The sequence below is a fragment of the Camelina sativa genome, chromosome 9 (assembly GCF_030686135.1).
Source record: "Camelina sativa cultivar CO46 ecotype springtype chromosome 9, ASM3068613v1".
NCBI lineage: Eukaryota > Viridiplantae > Streptophyta > Magnoliopsida > Brassicales > Brassicaceae > Camelina > Camelina sativa.
This window is the reverse complement of record NC_141888.1, coordinates 32795643-32809828: the sequence shown is the minus strand read 5'-3', so window position 1 is coordinate 32809828 and position 14186 is coordinate 32795643. Positions and strand designations below refer to the sequence as shown.

The following is a 14186-nucleotide window of genomic DNA, read 5'->3' as shown; positions in this document are numbered from 1 at the left end:
AAATAAAGAAAATAAATCAAAATAAAAAACTATATTACAAAAATACAAATTACAGAAAAAATAACTAACAAAATATATAATCCCGTGCTGTAGCACGGGTATCACCTAGTATTATTGTAAAATTGTATCATCTCATGGAAAAATTAATAAAATTAAGTTTCTACATATTACGCGCGCGATTTACATTTTTGAAAACAAATTAAATACAAACTAATAGTTATACGTAACTCGGTAAATGTAGCAGAACATACAGTATTATATATACATATATATAACACGGGCCGTATAATTTACAAGGTATATCATATTAGATGCATATTATAACATATATATTAGAATAGTTATGAAATTCCTCCGATGGCCTAAATATTCTTAATGGACATGAAGAAGACTGGGTTGTTCAATTCTCTCAACTGATGGATGAATAGCAAGACAACATCTTCGCTACTTCCATACAAACTCTACGTTTTAAGCTACACAATGATACGTGGAGACGATCGAGACCTAGTGGTGACTAACCGGACTAACGAACAAGGGTTGCCTCAAGAATGTCTCCATAAAAAACCATCTGATAAAAAATCTCAAAAAATTAAGTTGCAACTTTGGAAGTAAATATATACCTCGGAAGCTGCAGAACCATATATACGTATATATACCTGGCACTTGGCAGAATCATTCAAGATTCATTGCCAAAACTTTAACAAAAAAAAAAAAAAGATTCATTGCCAAAATCGATCCTTTTTGATAAGGAATAAAATATATCTTTGGCTTTTGAGTTAGGTACACCATCAATCATATGCATATCACGTAAACAAAACGCTGTCTATTTTTATATTCAGTTTAGTTATTGCTTTGTGTTAATACCGGTTTTAGTCTCGGTTTACCCAAATCAAATTCCTTCCATATTCCGGTTCAATTGATGACTCGAACTACAGAAGACGTATGAAACTGTAAAATTGGGATTCGGTTTAATGATTTTGGTTTATTGTTGATTTAGAACATATTTCATGTGAAGGGCAAAATGGTCATTTTAGTTCACCTGACCTGAGCTCAGTTTGAAAAAGGTCTTTTTGTTCAGGTTTCGGCATACTCAAGTGCCGGCGTACCCTAAGACTTTGTCACCTCCTCTTCTCTCTCTCTCTCACTTGAAAGATGTCTCTCTCTTCCCTCTCTCTCAACTCCAATCCAAGATTCGCCGTTGGTGGTCCTTATCACCGCCGTTATCCTCAGCTCCACCACCACCCTCGAAGCTTCGTCTCTTGCTCTGCTAAACGTCCAGCTGCCTCGGCTTCACTGAGCGTTGCAACTGATTCAGCCGCCACTGAGTCTCTTGGACGGATTGGTTCACTGAGTCAAGTATCTGGTGTCCTAGGTTGCCAGTGGGGCGATGAAGGTAAAGGCAAACTCGTTGACATCTTAGCCCAACACTTTGACATCGTTGCTCGTTGTCAGGTAAAGTTTACATTTTTACCTTTTTTTTTTTTTTTTTTTTTGTTAGATTCTTGTTTAAGGATTGAGTTCATAATCTGTGGTCAATTTAGTCTCTGCTTGCAATTGGAGATTTGCGAACATGTGAATTGAATTTGTAAAGTTTCTGTTCCTGATTTGATTGTTCTGGCAAAGTTTAAGTCTTTATGTTTGAATGTTGTGATGTGTGGTTACCATAGGGTGGAGCTAATGCTGGACACACTATATATAATGCGGAAGGAAAGAAATTTGCTCTTCACCTTGTGCCTTCAGGTATACTGAACGAGGATACTACTTGTGTGATTGGAAACGGAGTTGTGGTGCATTTGCCAGGTCTCTTCAAAGAGATTGATGGTTTGGAGTCCAATGATGTCTCCTGTAAAGGAAGGATTTTGGTCTCTGATCGTGCTCACTTGTTATTCGATTTCCATCAAGAGGTTGATGGGCTTAGGGAATCTGAGCTTGCAAAGTCGTTCATTGGCACCACGAAGAGGGGAATTGGTCCTGCATACTCTAGTAAAGTGATAAGGAATGGTATTAGAGTAGGTGATCTCAGGCACATGGATACTTTATCTCAAAAGCTTGACCTTTTACTATCAGATGCAGCGGCAAGGTTTGAAGGGTTCAAATATACTCCAGACATGCTTCGGAAAGAAGTTGAAGCATACAAGAGATATGCTGAGAGATTGGAGCCTTACATTACTGACACTGTCCATTTCATGAATGACTCGATTTCTCAGAAGAAGAAGATTTTGGTCGAAGGTGGTCAAGCTACAATGTTGGACATTGACTTTGGCACATATCCATTTGTTACTTCCTCCAGCCCATCAGCCGGTGGGATCTGCACAGGTCTTGGTATTGCACCAAGAGTTGTTGGTGATCTTATTGGAGTGGTAAGCATTTTATTCACTCTTAGACTTTTCTTTCTGCACTGGTCTTGGTATTGTTTAACCTATGTTGTTAGGAGTTTAGTAGCATTGATCTTGCGCATAGATTTGGCATACGGTTATTCTGCAAGTAAATAAAAGAGATGTGAAAGCATTGTGATGTTCATGTTTTGTCAGGTGAAAGCATACACTACTAGAGTTGGTTCAGGCCCATTCCCAACAGAAAATTTGGGCCCAGGTGGTGACCTTCTTAGGTTGGCTGGGCAGGAGTTTGGCACTACAACTGGTCGTCCTCGTCGGTGTGGCTGGCTTGACATTGTTGCGCTGAAATTTTCTTGCCAAATCAATGGATTTGCATCACTTAATCTCACTAAGCTTGATGTACTTTCGGATCTGAATGAAATCCAGCTTGGTGTGGCTTATAAGAGGAGTGATGGCACCCCTGTTGAATCATTCCCTGGCGATCTTCGTCTTCTTGAAGAACTGGAAGTAAGTAGAGTTCTCTGACATATGTCGGACTGTATCCACCATTTATGGATAAGGAGACTTCTTTTGTTATTAGTTTGATTATGAAGCTTTATCTGACAGGCAAATCATTTGCTTCAATATGTTTCTATAGTGTCTGATAAAGTCCTGAAAACAGAGTTTCATCTTAATGTCTAGGAAATGGCACTTATTTCCTATTTGTGCAAATGTTTGTAGGTGGAGTATGAAGTGTTACCTGGATGGAAGACTGACATTTCCTCAGTCAGAGATTACTCTGATCTTCCAAAGGCTGCACAGCAATATGTTGAGAGGATTGAAGAACTCGTGGGTGTGCCCATCCATTACATTGGTATTGGACCTGGTCGTGATGCCCTTATATATAAATGATCTGTAGGGTTAGTTTTTTTTTTGTCTCCTCCACAGACTCAAAAATTGATCAAGTGTCAAGTTACTGAGAATTATTACTCTCTTTCGAATGACTAGTGTATCTGTTGCATTGTTTCTTATATTGGAATGAAGAGGAATTCTGTGCTTAAGCAGTGAGGTTGTTGTATTCGTAAAGTTTTCGCTTTCGTGTTTGATCTTACTCTACTCTTTCCATTGATGAGGGATCCTTTTATGGCTTAACCCTGAGAAAGTCATGAAAGTTTACTGTAGCTGCTGTTTAGGCCTGTTATAGATATGTAGATATTTTTTCTAGACGTGGTCTAGGTTAGTCAATTTCGTCGTTTTCTTTTCACGATGAAATTTGCACTGGTCAGTTCGGGAATCATGGTTTACAGGTAAATCTGTTCATACGACCATACTTATTAGGATATTAGATCTGATCTTCATGAAAGTGGATATGATAAGGAAGCTTTTGCATGGTTACTTGCACACAACATATCATTGTTTTAGGACTGTGACTTTCACTACTTTTTCTAACACTTGTGCTAAAAGGATTGAGAAAAAATGACCATGCTTCATTCATATCCCAAAAAACACGAAACAACTCATTCATACCAGAAGTACACTGACTCACTTTATTGCTGCATAGTAATAAACTACACTCGGAGCATATATCACTTTCTACCTATGTATCTACTCCAAAACACTACACTGAACCCAAAACCATGTGTACTTCTGAATCTGATCTACAGTGAATTGCCTTTACTCAATCTAAGCTTCCGCAGTAGTCCCAGATGGAAGGGAAGGATACATCATCCTCAAAATCATAGCTTCCAAAATCGCTGGAGTCAAACTGCATAGTTGCGGTTTCACTTCGTGGCATCTCGATAAGCGTATCCCAGCTGAAGTTCTGAGCTCCAAAAGGACTTGCAGTTTCTTCTTGCTCGTTCCACGGCGGAGGGGAATGACACTCTGCTACCTCACTTGCTTCTGCATGACTTTCATCTTTCAAGATTCCTAGCTGCTGGAGAAACTCTGTCAGGTCGATCTCTGGTTTCTTCTGATCACCACCTTCGAACATATTGTTTGTCTCTCCCTTGCAGCTGGTCTTTTCATCAAGAAGGCTAGTATTAGTTTTCGATTCAGTGGAGGAAGAACTAGAAGAATAAGACTGAGATAAAAGTCCAGTTTTCTTAAGTTCCTCTAGTCTTTGCTGGATAATGTGAACACTAGGCTGAGCATTCACATTTAGCATACCACAAGAAGGAAACATAGATATAAACTTCCTTGAAGGTACCCATTTAAACCTCTGAGAGTTACTCAGAGAAGGTCTTGTATTACGCTGAAGATGAGGTAAGTTGAGGTAAGCTTCTTGACCATAGAGTTTGAGGGCAGCTTCATCGTAAGCCATGGCTGCTTCTTCAGCTGTAGCAAAAGAACCAAGCCAAAGTCTTGCCCTCTTCTTGGGCTCTCTGATCTCAGCCACCCATTTCCCCCAAGTCCTTTGCCTGACTCCGCGGTACTGACAAAGAGCGTTTTGTGGACCGCCTTTACCACGAGCAGGACCCTTCTTCCATTGTTTCATTGAGGATGATTTCTCCATTTGTGTTGCAGTGAAGTAGAAGTAGTAGAAGAAGAAGATGATTGAGAGTGAAGAAGAAAAGAAGAGGATATGATGATAATGGAGCTTAGAAAGAGTATGTGAGTGCTTAAATATTGTCACGGTTCGATTCACTTCCCATATAGAATTGCTTTTTTCACCCGCGCATGTGACCGTTACTTTCTCATATTCTGTTATTTTTCAAAAGAAAAGGAAAAATTAAAAAAGTCTTTAACCATTTGATCTCCCAACTTTATCTAAATTTCTATCAAAGGCTTAAAACTAGAATATTATAATCCCTATTTCTAGATGTCTCCTACATGGCTACATTCCAAACAGTTCTAGTGCCGACCTTATAACACAATTTTGATGATAGCTTAAAGAAAAAGTTAGAACACTAATACACACACATGGTAATCCCATTAAAATTTCATTAAACTTGACTATTACAAAGGACTCGGTTTGTTCGTTTATTAATCTGTTGGTTTACGCTAGACAAATCTTTGTAAACTTTGGTTTGGGTAGAAATTAACCAAAACTTATTAGTAATAGATAATGATTTTAACTACTATTTTATTCATATATCATAGTTTAAAGTTTAAACATATGATCGATCAATTTGATATTTTATTTTTTAAAGGTAAATGAATTTGATTTATTTCAATCTTGTTTGGTATGAAAGCACGACAAGTATTTTTTGGGTTCCAAACTTCCAATAATTCTTTTTCTTGAGGCAACACTTTAAAGCTTTTAACGATTTTTTATCTTTATCTTTTTGTTGTTGTTTCCTTCTTTCCTAGGAGGATCCGGAGGAGAGACATGAGAGAAAAGAGAGGCAAGAGTCACGAGTCGTCGCAGCACACAAGAATCACATGTTCGATCGTGAGAGAGTGAAGTGACGTGTTGTGTGTTTCCATTCTCGAGATTTTCAGATTTAAGCGCCGCTCCCTTCATCATTATCCCATGCTTCTGTCCTCTCTAACGATCACATTTAACTCACCACATTGTACCCTAAACTCCATTTTCTTTATCCATAAACCATTATTGAACAAATCTATGAAAAGAAAAAAACATATTACTCTGTTTCAAGAAAAAACATTCACCCAAAATTACACCTAATCACCGAACCAAAAGCTTCTTAAATCAAAATCTATAAGACCATCAGCATATGAGAGCGTTGCTCAAAATAATATATTTTAATTATTTTCTTTAAATATCCTTTATACTATAATTCACAAGTCACTTGACCAATTAATTCTTGCCAAATCAGATTTTAGTTTTTTCTTATTAAAAAAAAACATTTATCACACAATTGGAAAAGAATGTCGAGCAGAAGAAATAAAGGCCAAAAAAAAAAATAACTGCTGATTATTCTCCCTCTCTCCAAGTTCAAGGTGATTTTACAACTGATTTCACTTCTATTTAAATCATTATTCAGTTTCTAGATACAAAAACAAAATTAGATAATGATAGCTCATATATATTGGTACTACCTTCACCTCTACAATTTTTTTAATTCATGTAAATATATTAACAAAATTCATTGCACCTACCGACTTATTAATTGGATGATTGCTATTTTTCTTCATAATTGAATTATTTTCTTACAAATTAATAAGTATTTATATATATGATTTGATCACAAATAATTATTCCGTGCATACGCACGGGACAAATACTAGTTATTATATATTTAAATAATAAATTTGTAAAACACATATTGACCAATCATAAACTGCCATATCTTAGAGAAACGATTCTTCCAATGTTCAATTGAAAAACGTTTATCACTTTTTAGTTTACTTTATTATTATTATTGAATTTATAATTGAGAGTATCTTTAAGAGTAACGACTAGTGGACATGCTCTAAGAACTTTATAAACATAAGCCAAATTAAATACGAATTTAGAATGGTATTAGCCAAAGTTTACAAAATTATTACTTTCAGTTAAAGATAAAAAAAAATATATTAATGTAAAGGAAAAGGACTGCTGAGCCTAATGATTCATTACCAAGTATTTAGCAATTCCTATGAAAGTTCATACAAGTTTATTACCACTTACAATATGTAACTACATTACTAGCAATTAGCAACTTCATTGCCAAACTAGATTAGGACCCGTGCGTGCTAAACTGCTAGAGCATGGTTTGAAATTTATTTTATTTATATTGCACTTTTTATATAAAATATAATTTATGTGATTGTAAAAAAATGTTTTTTAGACAATATGGTTGTCTGTAACCGTTATCCGTGCTCGTACAAGGTTTAAATATAGTGATTAAAATTAACCCATGCTCTAAAACTTTGGTGACTAAAATTTTCTCAATGATTTTTTAATCCCCTTTTGTGAGAACTTTATTAAATTTTTCGTAACATATTCTTTCTTCATCTCTGCTTAGATTTTGTTACCATGTAAAAAATATATAATCGAAAATCATTTTTAATCCGTGGAAAAAGTGATTAAGTTTTGAGATTTTGTTACTATATATAGTTAATTAAATATATTTTGGAGATTTGATGATATTCTTTCGAATATTCTTTTTAAGAGGATCTTAAATCAATATTTAATTAATGGTTACAATTTATATAAACTATAACCTATCAAATATTAAATAATTAATCTTATATAATCTACTAAAAAAAAGTTGTGTACTTCCGTTTTATTTATATAGTTCCGTTTTATTATATAGGGGATGAGCCACAAACCAAAAGTGATAAAAATATAAGAAAGATGACAAATAAGTTTATACGACGGCGTTTGTTGTAACACCAATGAAGAAATGGGCTTCGCTCATTTCACAACCCAAAGGCCCATCAAATTTCAGCCTTGTCGTATTCGTATCCCTAAATCTATTCTTCTCCGACGAAACAATCACGAACTCCGGCGACAATAAACGTTTCTTCGAATCCGATGAAAAGAGCAAAAATCATGGAACAACTACCAAATGATCTCATTCTCGAGATATTCTCAAGATTGCCGGCGAAGTCAGTCGCTAGATTCCGTACCTTGTCGAAGCAATGGGCGGCTCTGCTTCGCAGTCCAGATTTCGCCAAGTTGTTCCTGACGAGTTCCTCGAGCCGTCCACGTCTCTTACTTGGTGCCGAACGAAACGGTGAGTGGCTCTTCTTCTCGTCGCTTCAGCCACATAACCGTTACGAGAAGTCGTCTCATTTAGATTACCATACAAAGTTCTCCGGAGACGTGAGCCGAAACAATTGTAGCTATGCCTCAGGTTTAATCTACTTTCCTAATATGTGGTTCTCGAAAGATGCATCGCCTGTGATTTGTAACCCTGTCACCGGAATGTATGAGAGCTTACCTGATCTGATGAGGTACAGAAAGGCTCGAGGCTTCTTAGTGATTGATCCCATTGACAACAAGCAAAAGCAATTCAAGGTATTGTCTGAGGCTTATCCATTTTCTGATCAAAGGGAACACCATAAGATTCTGACATTTGGAACTGGTGAATTGAGCTGGAGGAGTGATATCATTAGTTGTCCTGCATATGATCGGTCTTTGAGTGAAGGGATACGTATCAATGGATTTTTGTATTACTTAGCTCAGAAAGTTAGTGAAGAATCGTCGTGTGTGATTGTTTGCTTTGATGTTAGGTCTGAGGAATTCAAGTTTATTGACGCAGACTGCTTTAATGATCGACTTGATGATACTACTGAGTTGGTTTTGGTCAATTACAAGGGTAAGTTAGGTGGGATTAATTGGAAGTGTGGTCAAGCTGGTGAAAGGCGTACCATTGAGCTGTGTATGTGGGTTCTAGAAGATGTTGAGAAACATGAATGGGTTGACTATGTCTACACTTTGCCGGAGAATGAAGTTCTTGATTCCTGCGATTTTTCCATTGCTGGAGTGACTGTTAGAGATGAAGTTGTTTTGTGCATGAAATATACATGTAAACCGTTCTATGTGTTTTACTTCAATCCCGAGAGGAACACTCTCCAAAGTGTTGAAATCCAAGGTTTTGGAGCTAACCTTGAAGCGTTTGAGAATCGTGGTAGAGTCTATGCATTTGTTAACCATGCAGAGGATCTTGGCGTCAATGATGCAGAGCAACTCGAGTCAAGCATCTCTAAAGTGAAGCACCTCTGCGGCTGCTGTAATAGAGTAGCTCAGCCTAATTATCATTACTAAAAGGGCCTAAAAACCATATGGAGAGAAGAAATGAAAGACACAGTAGGGAGGGGATGAAGACAAAAGAAGACGATCTTTGTAGTGATAAATATAAGAGAAGAGAGAAGGGATAGGTGAAAGCAAATGGGTCATGTCATCTATGCGTTTATGTTCTTTAGTTAGAGACGTTGGTAGGTCTGTGCAAATCAATTCTAGCTTTGGTAGTGTATTACAAAACTCCTGGTATGTATGAATCTATAATATGTTCCCTAATTGTTGAGTTTATATGTATAGTTTACCTGAAACCAAATTCATTGGCACGTGCGAACAACCAAAAAAAAAAGCTTATTCACAAATGTTTAGAATCTAGTTAAATCTACTCTCTGTTTCTTTAATACCCTCACGCGAGTTTGATAAGAAGGAAAATAAAAAAGCGACAAATACGTTGTCGTCGTATTGTTTTGCGGCGGAGCAATCACGCACTCCGGCGAGTTCGATGGAGAGAGGGAAAAACATGGAATCGCTTCCAATTGATCTGATCCTCGAGATTTTCACGAGATTGCCGTCGAAGTCAGTCGCTAGGTTTCGTACCCTGTCGAAGCATTGGGCGTCTACGCTTCGGAGTCGAGATTTCAAGAAGCTGTTCCTGGCCAGGTCATCGGCTCGTCCTCGTCTCTTGTTTGCGGTCGAACGATATCAACATAACGAGTGGATCTTCTTCTCGTCGCCTCAGCGATATGAGAAGTCGCTTCCTTTAGATTACCATACCAAGGTCTCAGGAGACGTTAGCAGTTTCGTTTGTAGCTATGCCTCAGGTTTGATCTATATCCCTTTTGTGCGGATCATTGAGAAGGACACTCCTTTGATTTGTAACCCTATCACCGGAATGTATGAGGGATATGAAGTTAGGAAGTACAGCAAGTCTCATGGCTTTTTAGGGTTTGATCCCATTGATGAGCAATTCAAGGTTTTGGATCAAAATAGCATTCTAACAATAGGATCTGGAGAAGTTAATTGGAGGACTAAGAAGGTCTCTTGTGATCGGTTTCGGTTGTTTGATCGTTGTTCCGCTGCAGGGATATGCATCAATGGGGTTTTGTATTACTTAGCTATTACATATGGTCTACGATCTTTTGTGATTGTTCGCTTTGATGTTAGGTCTGAGGAGTTCAATATTACCGACGCAGCATGCTTTAATGATCATCTAGAGCATCCTAGTGGATTGAGTTTGGTCAACTCTAATGGTAAATTAGGTGTGGTTAATTGCAATTTTGCTGACGCTGGTGGAAGACGTACCGTTGAGCTGTGTATGTCGGTTTTAGAGGATGTGGAGACACAAGAATGGGTTAAATATGTCTACACTCTGCCGCAGAATGAAGTCCTTGAATCCTGCGAATTTAAAGTTGCTGGAGTGGCGGCAGCTACAGGTGATTTTGTTTTGTGTATGAAATATACATGTAAGCCCTACTTTGTGTTCTACTTCAACCCTGAAAAGAACACTCTCCAAAGTGTTGAAATCCATGGTTTTGGAGCTAAGCTTGAATCGGTTGAGGATCGTGGTGAAGTTTATGCCTTTGTAGACCATGTCGAGGATCTTAGTGTTAGCGATGCACTGCAACTCAAGTCAAGCATTTCTCATATCAAGACTCTCTGCGCCTGCTGTAAAAAGGTTGTGCAACGTGACAACATCGAGGAAGAGGTATGATGTATGATGATGGGATGAGTAGGGAGAAGAAATGGAAGAGACATCAGTGAAGATGAAGTCAGAAGAAGAAGAGAAGAGTATAAGAGAGTAAACAATGAGACAAGGAGTATGTAAAAAGCAATAGGGGATGTCATCTCTGCGTTTATGTTCTTTAGTTAATCGTTATAGACGTTGGTTTGATAAGTCTGTGAATCAAATCTAGCTTTGGTAAATCGTATGTACCTTTTGACTATCTTTGTTACTTTAATCTAGTTGTCTTTTATATAATTCCATCTTCTTCAGTTCTAAATCAATAAAGTTCCATCTTCTTCAGTTCTAAATCAATATACTTCTAGTTGTCTTTTATATAATTCCATCTTCTTCAGTTCTAAATCAATTGTAGAGTTTATATGTATAGTTTGATGCTGTCTTCTACCATCGCACATAACTTTTGCCTTGTTACCATCGTCGGGAAGAGGTCTCTGCAAAAAGAACAAGTGCAGCAGAACGGGTACGAGTATTTGCAAACCTAGAGTGAGGACAGGTGTTGATTTAATTTTCTAATCTGAACTTCGAGGCCAAGACAAATTAAAAGTATGGTAGCGGCAGGTTCCATATGGACCATATCTGAACCACATTGTTCTGTTCAGAAATCAGAATGAACCAATTACTCTGTTTCTCGTCAGTTCTAAATCTATAATATCCTCCTCCTCCCCCATTGTTGAGTTTTATATTGCTTCTTTTGTATTTTATTAGTAGCTGGTGTTACCTTAACTAAAGTTACTATTTCACATAATATTTACAGCCTATAGTTAGCTACCAATATAGTAACCTCTATAAATAAATAATGTTGGGACTTGGGAGTTGGGACCATGACATTTTGCTAATTTATAGTGATATTCATAAATTAATATCTATTATCTTATAGTAGTTAACTATTTATAGATGTATTTAATAATTTTAAAAACTCTTATGAATTAAGATAATTTTACAAAAATAAGATTGGATATTTGGATATTATCAATTTAATAGTTTTGGAATTGAAAATTTTATATTTAGAAAAAATATTTTGACAGTAAACTACAAATAATATAGATAAATTCATGTATATATACATGACATAATTAAATTAAAATTTATAAATAATAATATAATTATTGTATTTTAATAGACTATAAGACTATCAAAATGACAATGATGAATATTTATATACTGAAAACTTAAAGAATTTTTAAGCTATTTTTATGATATAATATAGATTATTTTGTGATATTATAATTTTAAAATACAACATCACAATTGTATTATAGAGATAAAATTTAGGAAATAAATAAAAAATTCAGTTGTTTAAAAGCATATATTAACATATCAAATTATATATATAGATATATATGTAATTTATTTATTTATGATATTAATGAGACCTCATATTTTATATAGAAATTTCAAAAAAAAAATTATTTTATCGAATTTTTCTAATTTTATACCGTTCTAAATTTTTTGTAATTTTATTAATTTTGTAATTTTTACACTAGTGTTTATTAATTTATAAATACTTAGCAAAATTGAAAATTCATTGGCACGTGAGAAAAAACTAAATGTAGCACTCTCTGTTTCTTTATTACTCTCACTCTCTCAGACGAGTTTAATAAGAAATAGGCATAAAACTCAACCTTGTCGTCGCCGTCGTATCCTTCTCCGGCAGAACAATCACGCACTCCGGCAAGTCCGATGGAAAGAGGAAGAAACATGGAACCGCTCCCAACTGATCTGATCCTGGAGATATTTACGAGATTACCGTCGAAGTCAGTCGCTAGGTTTCGTACCCTGTCGAAGCACTGGGCGTCTACGCTTCGCAGCCCGGATTTCAAGAAGCAGTTCCTGGCCAGGTCCTCGGCTCGTCCTCGACTCTTGTTTGCGGTCGAACGATATCAATATAACGAGTGGTTCTTCTTCTTGTCGCCTCAGCCACAGAACCGCCGGTATGAGAAGTCGCTTCCTTTAGATTATCATACCAAGTTCAGAGGAGACGTAAGCCGATACATTTGTAGCTATGCCTCAGGTTTGATCTATTTCCCTTTTGTACGAATCATTGAGGAGGAGGCACCTTTGATTTGTAACCCTATCACCGGAATGTATGAGGTCTTAGCAGTCAGGAAGTACAGCAGGTCTCGAGGCTTTTTAGGATTTGATACCATTGATAAGCAATTCAAGGTTTTGGATTTTTATAGCATTCTAACAGTAGGAGGATCTGGAGAAGTCAACTGGAGGACTCAGAATGTCTCTTGTGATCTGTGGTATCATCGTTGTTCGACTGCAGGGATATGCATCAATGGGGTTTTGTATTACTTAGCTAAAACATTTATTGAACCATCTTTTGTGGTAGTTCGCTTTGATGTTAAGTCTGAGGAGTTCGAGTTTATTGACGCAGCATGCCTTAATGATCATCTAGAACATCCTAGTGAACTGAGTTTGGTCAACTTTAAGGGTAAATTAGGTATGATTAGTTGCAATGTTGCTGATGCTTGTGGAAGACGTACCGTTGAGTTGTGTATGTGGGTTCTAGAGGATGTTGAAACACAAGAATGGGTGAAATATGTCTACACTCTGCCACATAATGAAATCCTTGGTTCCTGCGAATTTAAAGTTGCTGGAGTGACTGTTACTGGTGATATTGTTTTGTGTATGAAACATACATGTAAGCCGTACTATGTGTTCTACTTCAACCCTGAAAAGAACACTCTCCAAAGTGTTGAAATCCATGGTTTTGGCGCTGAGCTTGAATCGGTTGAGGATCGTGGTGAAGTTTATGCCTTTGTAGACCATGTCGAGGATCTTAGCGTTGACGATGGACTGCAACTCAAGTCAAGCGTTTCTCATATCAAGACTCTCTGCTCCTGCTGTAAAAAGGTAGTGCAGCATAACAACATCGAGGAAAAGGTATGATGTATGATAATGGTATGAGTAGGGAGAAGAAATGAAAGAGACATCAATGAAGATGAAGTGAAAAAGAAAAGAAGAAGAGAAGAGTATAAGAGAGTAAACAATGAGACAAGGAGTAGGTAAAAAAGCAATAGGGCAATCATATATGTGTTTATGTTCTTTAGTTAGTAGTTATAGACGTTGGTTTGGTAAGTCTGTGAATCAAAATCTAGCTTTGGTAAATCGTATGTACCTTTTGACTAAATTTGTTCAATCTAGTTTTCTTTTATAATTGCATCTCTCTTCAGTTCTAAATCAAGAAAATTCTCTCCGATTGTAGAGTTTATATGTATAGTTTGATGCTGTCTTCTACCATTGCACATTATTTTTGCCTTGTTACCATCGTCGGGAAGAGGTCTCTGCAAGAAGAACAAGCGCAGCAGAACAGGTACGAGTATTTGCAAACCTAGATTTCCTAATCTGAACTTCAATGCCAAGACAAATTAAGAGTCAAGACTTAGTTTCAGAAAACTCAAAATGGTAGCTGCAGGTTCCATATCTGAACCACATTGTTCTGTTAAGAATGAGCCAATAACTCTGTTTCTCCTCCCCCCCCCCCCCCCCC

At 36.8% G+C, this 14186-nt stretch overlaps 4 protein-coding genes and 1 pseudogene across 5 annotated transcripts; 4 read left to right on the top strand and 1 right to left on the bottom strand.

The window, feature by feature from the left end:
• The first annotated feature begins 967 nt into the window (after positions 1-967).
• LOC104712437 (adenylosuccinate synthetase, chloroplastic) lies at positions 968-3379 on the top strand. Its single transcript, XM_010429342.2, has 4 exons — positions 968-1452; positions 1668-2360; positions 2532-2843; positions 3057-3379. Exons 1-4 carry the CDS (start codon positions 1153-1155, stop codon positions 3225-3227), a joined length of 1476 nt encoding a protein of 491 aa, XP_010427644.1. The 5' UTR covers positions 968-1152; the 3' UTR covers positions 3228-3379.
• A 402-nt stretch (positions 3380-3781) lies between these two features.
• On the bottom strand, positions 3782-4920 carry LOC104712436 (dehydration-responsive element-binding protein 2F). Its single transcript, XM_010429341.3, has one exon. It carries the CDS (start codon positions 4828-4830, stop codon positions 3994-3996), a length of 837 nt encoding a protein of 278 aa, XP_010427643.2. The 5' UTR covers positions 4831-4920; the 3' UTR covers positions 3782-3993.
• Positions 4921-7479: 2559 nt separating this feature from the next.
• Positions 7480-9265, top strand: LOC104712435 (F-box protein At3g57590-like). The gene has a single exon (XM_010429339.3). The coding sequence runs from the start codon at positions 7741-7743 to the stop codon at positions 8974-8976; it is 1236 nt and encodes a 411-aa protein (XP_010427641.2). The 5' UTR covers positions 7480-7740; the 3' UTR covers positions 8977-9265.
• Positions 9266-9328: 63 nt separating this feature from the next.
• On the top strand, positions 9329-10972 carry LOC104712434 (F-box protein At3g57580-like). Its single transcript, XM_087467520.1, has 2 exons — positions 9329-10649; positions 10681-10972. The coding sequence occupies exons 1-2, from the start codon at positions 9452-9454 to the stop codon at positions 10749-10751; spliced, it is 1269 nt and encodes a 422-aa protein (XP_087323646.1). The 5' UTR covers positions 9329-9451; the 3' UTR covers positions 10752-10972.
• A 1249-nt stretch (positions 10973-12221) lies between these two features.
• Positions 12222-13853, top strand: LOC104715746 (F-box protein At3g57580 pseudogene; annotated as a pseudogene). The gene has a single exon (XR_015566127.1). The product of XR_015566127.1 is annotated as an F-box protein At3g57580 pseudogene (transcript).
• The last annotated feature ends 333 nt before the right edge of the window (positions 13854-14186 follow it).

Coding starts and splice junctions, on each gene's coding strand:
- LOC104712436 (XM_010429341.3), bottom strand. CDS start 4,830: ATGGAGAAATCATCCTCAATGAAACAATGGAAGAAGGGTCCTGCTCGT.
- LOC104712437 (XM_010429342.2), top strand. CDS start 1,153: ATGTCTCTCTCTTCCCTCTCTCTCAACTCCAATCCAAGATTCGCCGTT. Junction 1,453..1,667: donor ACATCGTTGCTCGTTGTCAG/GTAAAGTTTACA, acceptor TGGTTACCATAG/GGTGGAGCTAATGCTGGACA. Junction 2,844..3,056: donor GTCTTCTTGAAGAACTGGAA/GTAAGTAGAGTT, acceptor AAATGTTTGTAG/GTGGAGTATGAAGTGTTACC.
- LOC104712435 (XM_010429339.3), top strand. CDS start 7,741: ATGAAAAGAGCAAAAATCATGGAACAACTACCAAATGATCTCATTCTC.
- LOC104712434 (XM_087467520.1), top strand. CDS start 9,452: ATGGAGAGAGGGAAAAACATGGAATCGCTTCCAATTGATCTGATCCTC. Junction 10,650..10,680: donor GCAACGTGACAACATCGAGG/AAGAGGTATGAT, acceptor GATGGGATGAGT/AGGGAGAAGAAATGGAAGAG.